At 41.8% G+C, this 10859-nt stretch overlaps 1 protein-coding gene across 2 annotated transcripts in view; it reads left to right on the forward strand.

Moving 5' to 3' along the window:
- The window catches only part of mfsd12a (major facilitator superfamily domain containing 12a), a 30799-nt gene extending 26783 nt beyond the window's left edge, over nucleotides 1-4016 (forward strand). For both annotated transcript variants that reach the window (XM_072691398.1, XM_072691399.1), the window contains one exon: nucleotides 1205-4016. In XM_072691398.1, coding sequence (XP_072547499.1) covers nucleotides 1205-1284 — 80 coding nt within the window. In that variant the 3' untranslated portion in view covers nucleotides 1285-4016. The remainder of the gene's footprint in view (nucleotides 1-1204) is intronic.
- Nucleotides 4017-10859: the final 6843 nt, after the last annotated feature.

Here is a 10859-nt window from a genome sequence, read left to right on the forward strand (position 1 = left end):
GTATTAATATATATTCATGTTTCCCATCATGGAAAAATGTGAAACATTATAATTTTATAATAATATTGGTAAGATTTCCAGGAATGTGCTGCATATCTGTCTAGCTTTTAATTAACATATGTGCTAATATATAATATTTAAAAAATCCAGTACTTTTTGGTCAAATTTTAAAACCAAGAATGTAAAAAAGTAGCAGCAACAATATCTAACAAAAGTAATTCAGTCTTCAGCAACAAATAAAATGACAAATTTAAGAATCATTTTAGCTTTGAGATTGAAAACCTTTATTTTGACACTGTCTGGTTAAAGCCACCTCCACTTGCAACCAAGTGGAGTTTTTTTTTTTTTTTTTAAAGGGCGGGACTTATTCAAAACCAGCAAACTGATTGGTACATTTAGTTGGAGTGCTTGACTTTATCCATAACCAGCAAGGGCTTCTTTTGCTGAAGGGAGGGACTTATTAGTAGTAGTAGTAGCCTTTTCTTGAAGGGCGGGACTTTATCCATAACCAGCAAGCTGATTGCCTCTTTTAGTTCAAGGACAGAACTTAATGCTTAATCAGATGCCATGTTTAGGAAATCTCCCGTTCACAAGCCATGGCCTTCTCCTTATTTAGTTCCTATGATACTCCCACACCTCACACTAACAAAACTCTGCTCTCCACTCATACAGCAGAGTGATGGAGCTGCGGATGTGTGGCCGAGTTGCCTTCTGGCTCCATGCTGGTTATCTTTTAGTGGAAGGACTAACAGCAGCAGGAGAACTGTATTCCACACTGTTATTGTTAAACTTTGGCTTTAATCTGTGGTCCACATACTTCCAGAACTGTTCCTAGTTCGCCCTGGGAAATGAAAGTGCATGATGTCACCAAGTAATCCATTATTAAATTAGATGTTGAACACTAAAGTCATGGAAAATGCCCTGGAGGAGTCTGGGTAGCTCCTATAAAGTGGGAGTGGGAACCCTGAGTAAATACACAGAGAGAGGCCTGTGAGCAGTCACTCTCCAGGACCCCAGTAAACTCTCCCACACCTTTCTGCCGTCCAATGAAAATGATTGACGAGTCCACTCTGCTTATTGATAATCTTCTCACAGTCTGAGTTGAACGCCACTGAAATCAGGAGATTCCTAATCAGCTCTTAATGATTTGCAGTCTGCGGTTACTGATTACTGATATGTACTATGTTTGTGTGTGTGTGTCCAGGCCTGTCTGTGATGCCTGGTCTGATGTCATCAGATGGGGAGGATTCTGAGACCAGCAGCAATACGGAGGTCATCAACTGAGCTCCTCAGAGGAAGGCCTGCTGAAGTCTTAGAGATTTGCACACGCTACACTTACTACAACATTCCCTACTGGGGCAAACTGGTCCTGCAGGTGTTGGAATCTGTTAAATATCAATGCTTTGCCCACAGATACACTCATTCTTAGCAACTGTTGCTAGGCTGGACAACCTCAGTTAAGCTATTGCGTGACTGTAGCTCACATTGCGTTGTATTTCATTTCAGGTGAGATATATATATATATATATATATTGGTAAATCATCAATCAGACCAAATTTTTTAAGCTACATTAGTGGATTTGATTAGTCCAGCGAATGTTTTACACTAAAAACTGGTTCAATGTTTTTGGGGGGAATTTTCTTTCAAGCTTGTCTAACCTAGTAACAGTTGCTATGAAACAATGCATTTTTTCACTGTCATGCAAAAACCTCAAATCTCCAAAACAGCAGCTTTACAGAAGGAGGAAATAACCTTTTATGTATTCACATTATGTCAAAAAGTGAAAAACGACCAAATTGTAGATACAAGGTTGTTGAGTGACAGCAGTGATTTGTAGGTGGAGCATATAGGTCAGCTGAGCCTCTGGTCGAGGTTGATCATCTCAACGCACATTTATTGGTGTTTATCTCCTTAATGTTTGTAAATAAAGCAACAGGGTGGAGTCTGACCCAGGATTTCTCAGTAAGCCTGATAACTTAAAGAGGACATCCGGCCACAAGTCAAATTCTAGCCGTCACTAGATCTGCTGTAAACACACCTACTCCCCTCCTGCAGCGCCGCTGCACTCGTCTGTAAGCAAAATTTTACAGTTGAAAGACCAGGAAAACCACCCTTCTGATGTACGTTGAAGGTGGGAGGAGCTTCTTCCTGCTGCAGTGTTTATTAGCACCTCCATCAGTGGAGCTACTCTAACAGTCAGAATGTCTGGAAACACAATAAAAGTCCCCAATAAATAGCATAATAAATTTAGCCATTATTACACAGTTTCTTAATGACTGTTAATATTTATTAATGAAGGCTTTAATTATCATATATATATTAACCATTTATTTAGTGACACACCTTCTGTTCAATTATCAACTACAATAATCAATAATCAAATCACAAATAGATTGATTCACTGTTTCTATTTTTAAATTTATTTTATTTTTGGGATGTTGATTAATTTAATGGTTAGTAAAGCTGAAATGGAAGACTTTTATTAGTGTGTGAAAACAAATGTGCATATTAAAAGTCATACATTAGATGACATATTAGATATTATTATTATATATATAATAATTACTTTGCTAATGATGGGGCTCTGTTATTAGATTAGAGTAGCAACATGTCTTTATCACTGTGGACTGATTCCCAGTGTTGTATCACAACTTGGCATAATAATAATAATAATATTTTCTTTTTAATAGTTATTGTTGTGTTATTGTTGTAAGTGTTAGAGGAACATTAATAAAAGCTTCCATTTTAATTATTAACTATTTATATAAAGAAATTATAAACGTCTATCTATATCTGTATATAAATATAAAATAATTACCCAAACCTCACTAGCAGTAGTTTGTGAATCATGCTTTCGATATATAATACTCTTAATTTAATGTTTAATGTAATACAATTTTTATTAGTTATGAACTATGAGTATTAAATGACTACAAATATTAATTAATAATTATTTATTTATTTTGTTGCTACATAAATAGTTACTAAAATAAATAGAATAATTTATTAAAGTCTATATAAAGGTTTATGCATTATTGGTATTACAGTTATTAACAATATTAACAAACTTAATTAGGTAATACTTACTTTGCTGTTTATTGGTGTCTCAGTAGTAGAAAGTGTATCGCTGTGGGTGGCTTCCTGATGTATGATATGTTGGTGTAATTCATGCTGGTTATTATATTGGGAGAAAACTGATATGTAGGAACACACAAATGCTACAGTATAGAATTTCATCAAACTAACATCAGTCTGATGAATGCAGCACTGCACTGCAGTCTGTTACTGAGCACAGCGCAGAGCAATAAGGGCTAGTTTTAGGCCGAAATTCTGAGAAATCTGCAAACTGAGAAATCCTGCTTTCTGAAATCGCCACCCAGTCATCTCTGCAGAGCTCGAGCTCAGCCTTTTTTAATGAATTGTTTGTTAATGAGAGATTATAGTGTGGGTGATCGTGGGCTGGTGCTGTCTGGCCTTTTTTTAATGCATGTATTTTCCTAAAGGAGCTTTAAATGCAGTTATCCAGCATCCGAATATCACTGACAGTCACTAGATTCTACGTTAGACACACTATCCTACACTATTCTGTACAGTACTGTGTGTGTGTGTTTGTGTGTGTGTGTGTGTTGAACAGGGTCCATCTGTCCACCACTCTGCTACCACAGACTACACACTCTTCTTTTAGAAAGGGATCAGATGTTAACAGGGGAAATGCACAAAGCTTCATCAGCGCAGTTATGAATGAGGTTGTCTGTTTACTTGAAGTTATTTTTCTTATTTTTCACCACCTGTGGATTGAAATGTGGAGATAAAGGGAGAAATCAGGGAAAAATAAGGGATATCAGGTTCGATCAGGGGGGCGCAGCCGGTGTTCATTTTGCTGTGTGTGTTTAAGGAGGCTGTAATGAGATTATGAGAAGCTAGGGAGGTTTTAGTGTCTAGTTTTATGTTTTTAATTATTTCTTTTTTTATTTTCTGTTAATTAAACTGCAGTAAATAAACATAAATGAACCAATCTGTGCTTCTTTTTTTCTGAATCTGTTAGTTTTGAATCTAAGAGGATAAAAAAAAAGTAATTGGACACCTGCTTGTTCATTGTTTCTTTTGAAATCAAGAATATTAACAGTTTAGAGAGTTCTTTCTGCTTTTGTTGGAGTAACTGTCTCTACTGTCCAGAGAAGAAGACTTTCTACTAGATTTTGGCGAAACATTGCTGTGAGGATTTGATTGCCCTCAGTGACCAGAGCAAGTGACAGGTTAGTGAGGTCAGGATGCTGGTTGATCACCACCCCACCTCATCATCCCCAACTTCTTAACTGCTCTTAACACAGTTGGGAACACAGCTCCACTGCTCCACAGCTCAATGCTGGGGGGCTTTTAGTGGGCCTTCTAGCCCACGCCTGGCGTTAGGCAGCATGGAGGTAATCGGTTCGTGTTTACCTGCTTCACAGGGTCCTATTTTATTGGCAGTGCTTCTCTACAGGGACTAGACATGCTGTCTGCAATTTAAAGTAGCTGAATGCATATATTAGAAGGGGTGTCCACAAACCTTTGGACATGTAGTGTGGATGTATTGTAGGTGTTTGCTCACTGGGTGGCAGCATCACCACATCTAGTGCTTCACATCGGCCTACTGATCCTCCTGCTCCTCTAGGAAGTCGAGAGGAAGTGTAGAGTTGGTGTGCGGACACTTATTGGGTGTGTGAGAGCCAGAGAGATGACCACACCCACAGAGCTAAGCTTTAACACTGATCTCTTCTCTGGACCTTCAGAAGCTTGAAGAAGTGTTATTACCCAGCTGGAAATCCAGCCAGACCAGCTCAAGATGATCCAGCTGGTTGACCAGCTTAGTTCTTGACCAGCAGAGGGTTTATTTAGCTGCATGACCAGCTTGACCAAACTAGCCAAACAGGATGACCAGGTTTACCACAGTAGTCAACTAGAATGACCAGCTTGACCAAACTAGTCGACCAGGTTGACCAGCTTAACCAAACTGTACTGGTCCTGACTTGCCCAACTTGACCAGCATAAGTAGTCTGCCATGCTGGCCCACTATTATGACCAGCTTGACCAAACTAGTCAACTAGGATTACCAGGATGACCAGGATGCTGATAGACCAGCTAGTTCATTATACACTAATAACAAACATACACTGTACTGGTAACGACTTAAGGTGCTTAACCATCTTGCATAGCAGCATAGGGTCAGTTGGTCAAACTTCAACTACCTTGACCATCAAACACCAGCTTAGACCATCTTGTTCAGCAGGACTCCGGTCAACCTTTCTCACAGAAAGTCGCATAGTTTTTTTTGGCAGGCTGGTGTTGTACTGTACGCTACGTTAGTCTTAGTGTCCGGGATGAGGAAAGTCATGGTCGTGAAACTGCTGGAACAGTCTGAAAACAACAGCAACATTAAGAGTTGAGATTCATAATATTCCCTCAAACTAAGACGATAAAACAAATTGAGCTCATTATAGAAATATATGAGTAATGAACTAATTTCTAGCTCATTTCTACTTGTTTTACTTGTTTTAGTGATCATATTTACTGAAAGGGTTCCTGTACCTGTAGCAGATCATTTCGCTTCGTTTAAAAAGTTGTAGATAATTCAGCTTTTGTCAAAAATGCAGTTTAAAACAAGCTTCTTATTGATATAATTGGGTTATATTATGTATATTATGTATATTACGTCTTTATTTACGTGGGATAAATAAAGTGATCTATCTATCTATCTATTAAAAATGATCGAAAGTGGAATGAACCACTTTTATTAGTAATAAAATAACAAAGCAAAAACGTACAAAAAATAAATAAGTGGAATAATCCTATAATATTATTTCTACAATCTAAAAATGAGAAATATCTGATATAAACACGATTCGATTAGATATTCAGTTATTTTGCAGTGTAGAGATCATTGGATCATTGACACGGTTTATTATTTTTGGGGTCCACAAAAATCTGACATTACCTTTATTATTATTATTTTTATTATTATTATTATTATTATCATTACTATAGCTGCCTGGATGAAGGCCAGCTAGCTACCTAGCTAAGGTTCAGGTAATAGCATAATATAGGGCAGTGTTGTGTGACATGATGCAGACATGCTCACAAACCCCAAATCCTATTTGTCCTTTTGACTCATAACATTCATAATTAAACACAATGATTTTATTACCCAAGACTGATATATGTAACTTAGCTCCGTTCTGATTGGCCGCCCTGCATTATGCCTCATTCACATATAGAGTAAAGAAGTGCTGCCAATACAATAAGACTCTCTATAGCAAATAAACATTAACCTATTGGCTCCATGCTGCCTAATGCCAGGCGTGGGCTAGTAGAGGGGTATAAAGCCCCCCAGCATTAAGGAGCAGTGGAGCAGTGCAGGAACTGTGTTCTCTGAAATGATGGATGGTGGAGCTCCTTCCAGGATGAGTTGGGGTAGTGATCATCATCCAACATCCTGACCTCACTAACACCTATCCTCACGGCAGTGCTGCTCCAAAATCTAGTAGAAAGTCTTATTCTTCTCTGGACAGTAGAGACAGTTACTCCAACCAAATCCTTGATTTCAGAAGAAACTGTGAATGAGGTGTCCCAATACTTATGTCAATATGCTAAAAACCACTGCAGGTTGAATATGCAGATTGCTTGGTGGTTTTTGCTGCTTAGTTTCTATATGAATGTTTCTTTGTTGTTGTTTTTTTTTGCTCCTGGCCCTTTAATGTCTTTCCTTACATGGCCTATTATAACGCACCTACTCTTAAATCCAGCTATTTATCACTGTCCTCTGGCCTCTCTGAGCCCGAATCCCGAGCTGCCTCACTGGCAGTGGATGAATATGTTTAGTGTAATGCAGCACCAGTCCCATCCACCATGTGAAAAGAGGCCCAGTGAAGATTCAGGACTCTGGATGATTGGAGGCTATCAATCAAATCCTAATAAATGAGACCTGCCACAAGACCTGCCACTGGTCTCAATGTTTGAGCTTCAGGTCTTCACAAGGAACGCTTGTATTTGTGTAATGAGCCTAATCTAGCCTGGTTAAAACGTCAACTATCGGATACTTGAAGAGATGGGAGGATAAATAACAGTGTTAGGTAGAGGATTGGGGTCCAGGTTCAGGGCAGAGCAGGTAGTGCTGCTTTCAAAGGGAGCTTTCAGGCTCTTGATTTGAGGCCAGCCTGAGGTCCAGATCGTTCCACAAGCAGGCGGTAGTTCGCCAAGAGCTGGATGATTTGTGAATCTCTGAGAGGCAAACGCTCTTGTCCTACAAATGTACATCCATTGGCTGAAGCGAGAGAATCGTTCTGCTGAATGATTTCCAGCCTGAGGTTTTCTCATTTCCTTCAGCGCACTCCACTGACAGTCATCATGCTCCTGGTGCAAGAACAGAGCTGGTGCTTGGAGATCACGAGGAGCATGAGGAGCTTTAACACTGATCTCTTCTCTGGACCTTCAGAAGCTTGAAGAAGTGTTATTACCCAGCTGGAAATCCAGCCAGACCAGCTCAAGATGATCAAGCTGGTTGACCAGCTTAGTTCTTGACCAGCAGAGGGTCTACCTAGCTGGTCAACCAGCATGACCAACCTGACCAAGCTAGTCAGCCAGTATGATGAAGCTAGTTGAGCTACATGAGCAAACAAGTCAACCAGGATGACCAGGTTGACCAGACTAGTCGACCAGGTTGACCAGCTTGACCACACTAGTCAACCAGGATGACCAGGATGCTGATAGACCAGCTAGTTCATTATACGAGACATTAAGTGAGAGAAGTGAGGGAGGGTTCTGCTGAATGATTTCCAGCCTGAGGTTTTCTCATTTCCTTCAGCGCACTCCACTGACAGTCATCATGCTCCTGGTGCAAGAACAGAGCAGGTGCTTGGAGATCACGAGGAGCATGCAGTCGAGGGGTCTGTGAGAAACGCCTCTTTTAATGTGTGGGTCAGTATTAGTTGGTCTGTGATGAAACGGAGAGGCAGGATATTAAAGTTTGGATTGGGACTCAGCCATACCTTCATACTTACAGAAGGTCCTTGTGGTCCATTTCTGAGGTTTGTGTGGCTTCATGAGCCGAAAGTTATGATTAACTTTGACATGAAATGTGAAGTGAGTTACATGGATGGTCTAATGGTTCCAGTGGCTCCATCTGTCAAGGGGTGGATCCACATATTAGGCAGCGAGTGAACGGTCAGTTCATTGTGTTGGAAGCAGGAAAAATGGGCAAATTGCTTTGACAAGAACCAAGCTGTGATGTTCTAGACGACTGGTGGGTCAGAACATCTCCAAAACATCAGGCAGGTCTTGTAGGGTGTTCATAGGCAGGACTACGGGCATCATCATTGAGGCACCGCCCACCTCACACATTTACATTTATGGCATTTAGCTGACGCTCGTATCCAGAGCGACTTCCAGTGACAGAGGTGGGTCAATGTAGAGTCTTGCCCAAGGATGGGTGCAGCACAGCATGGTCATACAGACCAGGAATCGAACCCTGGTCTCCCACATGGTGTGGTAGTTTACTGGCAGGTAGTGGTGTTACCTGTTGCGCCACACCAACCACCTGTTGCTGGTAATGTTAGTTACAGAGGTCTTGTGGAGCCCATGCCTCTTTTGGTGGGACCTTCACAATGTTGAGCAAGTGGTTTTAATGTTTTGGCGGAACATGGGGATGTCAGCTGTTTGATTAGGAATCTATGAACTATTGTTTTGTGAAATAGGCAAAACCCTCTTGTGGCCACAAGGTGGCAAGAACAGGCCATTGCATTCAGAATGTTTGGACCGAACACAGCAATAACATAATCAGCCATAACATTAAAACCAGTGTCCAATATTGAGTATGTTCCCCCCAGGCTACCAAAACAGCTCTGGCCTCTGTTGAGGCATGGGCTCCACAAGACCTCCGAAGGTGTCCTGCTGTGGTCTCTGGCACCACGACTAATGCTTGCAGCAGATCCTTTAAGATGTCCTGTCTCTAAGTTGTGAAGTGGGCAGGACCTCCATGAGCATCATTGAGGGCTTTGGGCAGCCTGTCCCTTTCGCCAGTTCACCAGTTGTCCTTCCTTGGAGCACTTTTGATAGGTACTGACCACCTCACAACTTACAGGACTTAAAGGATCTGCTGCTAACATTAGTCGTGGACACCTTAGGAGGTCTTGTGGAGCCCATGCCTCAACAGAGGCCAGAGCTGTTTTGGTAGCCTGAGGGGAACAAACTCAATATTGGACACTGGTTTTAATGTTATGGCTGATTATTGAAAATTAAAACGGTCCAAGGCACTTGGTTTGGTAGGTACTGACCACTGCATACCGGAAACGCCCCACCTCAAGACCTGCCTGATGTTTCGGTGGCGATCCAGTCGGTGGACCCAGTCATTTATCTAGAACCTTACAGCTTGGTTCTGGTCAAGTCAAAGTGTCTCAGATTCTTACGCTGGTCCATTTTTCCTGCTTCAGCACCTTTAAGAACTGACCGTTCACTCGCTGCCTAATATGTAGATCCACCCCTCGACAGATGGAGCTTTACCTGGCAGTGGTTCTAATGTAATGGCCAGTCAGTGTATGTGTATTTGATGTATTTCGGAAATCCTAGATAATACCTGCTCATCAAGGACCAGTCGTGAGTGGTCATGGGTGGAATGCTTGGTGCTCATGGTGGCCAAACCTGAGCGCAGAGAGCTAATGGGCTAATGCATCCTGTGGTTATTTACTCGGAGCTGGAATGGACTCCAGTGTTTAATGTGAAACATGCTTCACATCCATCCATCTCCTCCTTCTCTCTGTCATGTCGAACATGGGGAGCATGCACCCGCGGGAGGAGACGAGCAAAATATTGATTAACAACACCTTTGTTTTAAAGCATAGAGAATCAAATGGGAACCATACGATCATCTGCGTCTCATTACCGAGCAAATTATCTCTAATTGGAACAGCGTTTCGAAAAACCACTGTTGGCTATTTGTGAGTGGATTCAGCAGAACGGATTGTCTAAGGTTAACTGTACTGTGGTGTGCGCTGTAGGATGCTGGTGCTGGGATTCGGAGAGCCTGGACAGGGGCAGTGGTGGCTCAGCGGTTAGAGCTCCGGGCTGTCGATAACAGGGTTGTGGGTTCGATTCCCGGGCTCGGCAAGCTGCCACTGTTGGGCCTTTGAGCAAGGCCCTTTACCCTCTCTGCTCCCCGGGCGCTGGAGTTGGCTGCCCACCGCTCTGGGTGTGTGTGTGTACTCACTGCCCCTAACACATGTGTGTGTGTGTGTGAGTGTGTGTTCACTACCAGATGGGTTAAATGCAGAGAACACATTTCGCTGTACAGTGACAAATACGTGCACCTTTACCTTTAAGTACCCGCTGCATTTGCACAGTCTAGCAAATTTGATTATTAGGCCAGAGTGGCAAGGAGAACCTCCCTCAGAGCTGGAGGAAGGAACCTTGGGAGGAACCAAGACTCACAAGGGGGACCCTACCCATCCTCCTCTGATCAGAACCTTTAGAAGTCACAGAACCATCAAAACCATGTTCTTCTGCTGAGGTGTGCAACATAATCTTAATATAGTATAACTAATATAACCATAACAGTGATGGTCAGAGTCAGGGGAGTAATGATGGGTAATGGTGGTAATATTAGTAGTGGCAGATAAGAGTTAAGAGTGGGCATCTGGTCTGACACGGGTGGTGGGGGAGCCTGGTGGTCTTCTAACAGGTCGGGTCAGATGAGTGGCCGACCATTTACTCTGAGATAATAAGGTTTTGTTTAACTCATACACTCATACATCAGCCAAAACATTAAAACCACCAGTCTAACAATGTGTAGGTTCACACTTGACACTGAAAGGGCCTCTGGATGTGTCTT

This window comes from Salminus brasiliensis, chromosome 11 (assembly GCF_030463535.1).
Source record: "Salminus brasiliensis chromosome 11, fSalBra1.hap2, whole genome shotgun sequence".
Taxonomy (NCBI): domain Eukaryota; kingdom Metazoa; phylum Chordata; class Actinopteri; order Characiformes; family Bryconidae; genus Salminus; species Salminus brasiliensis.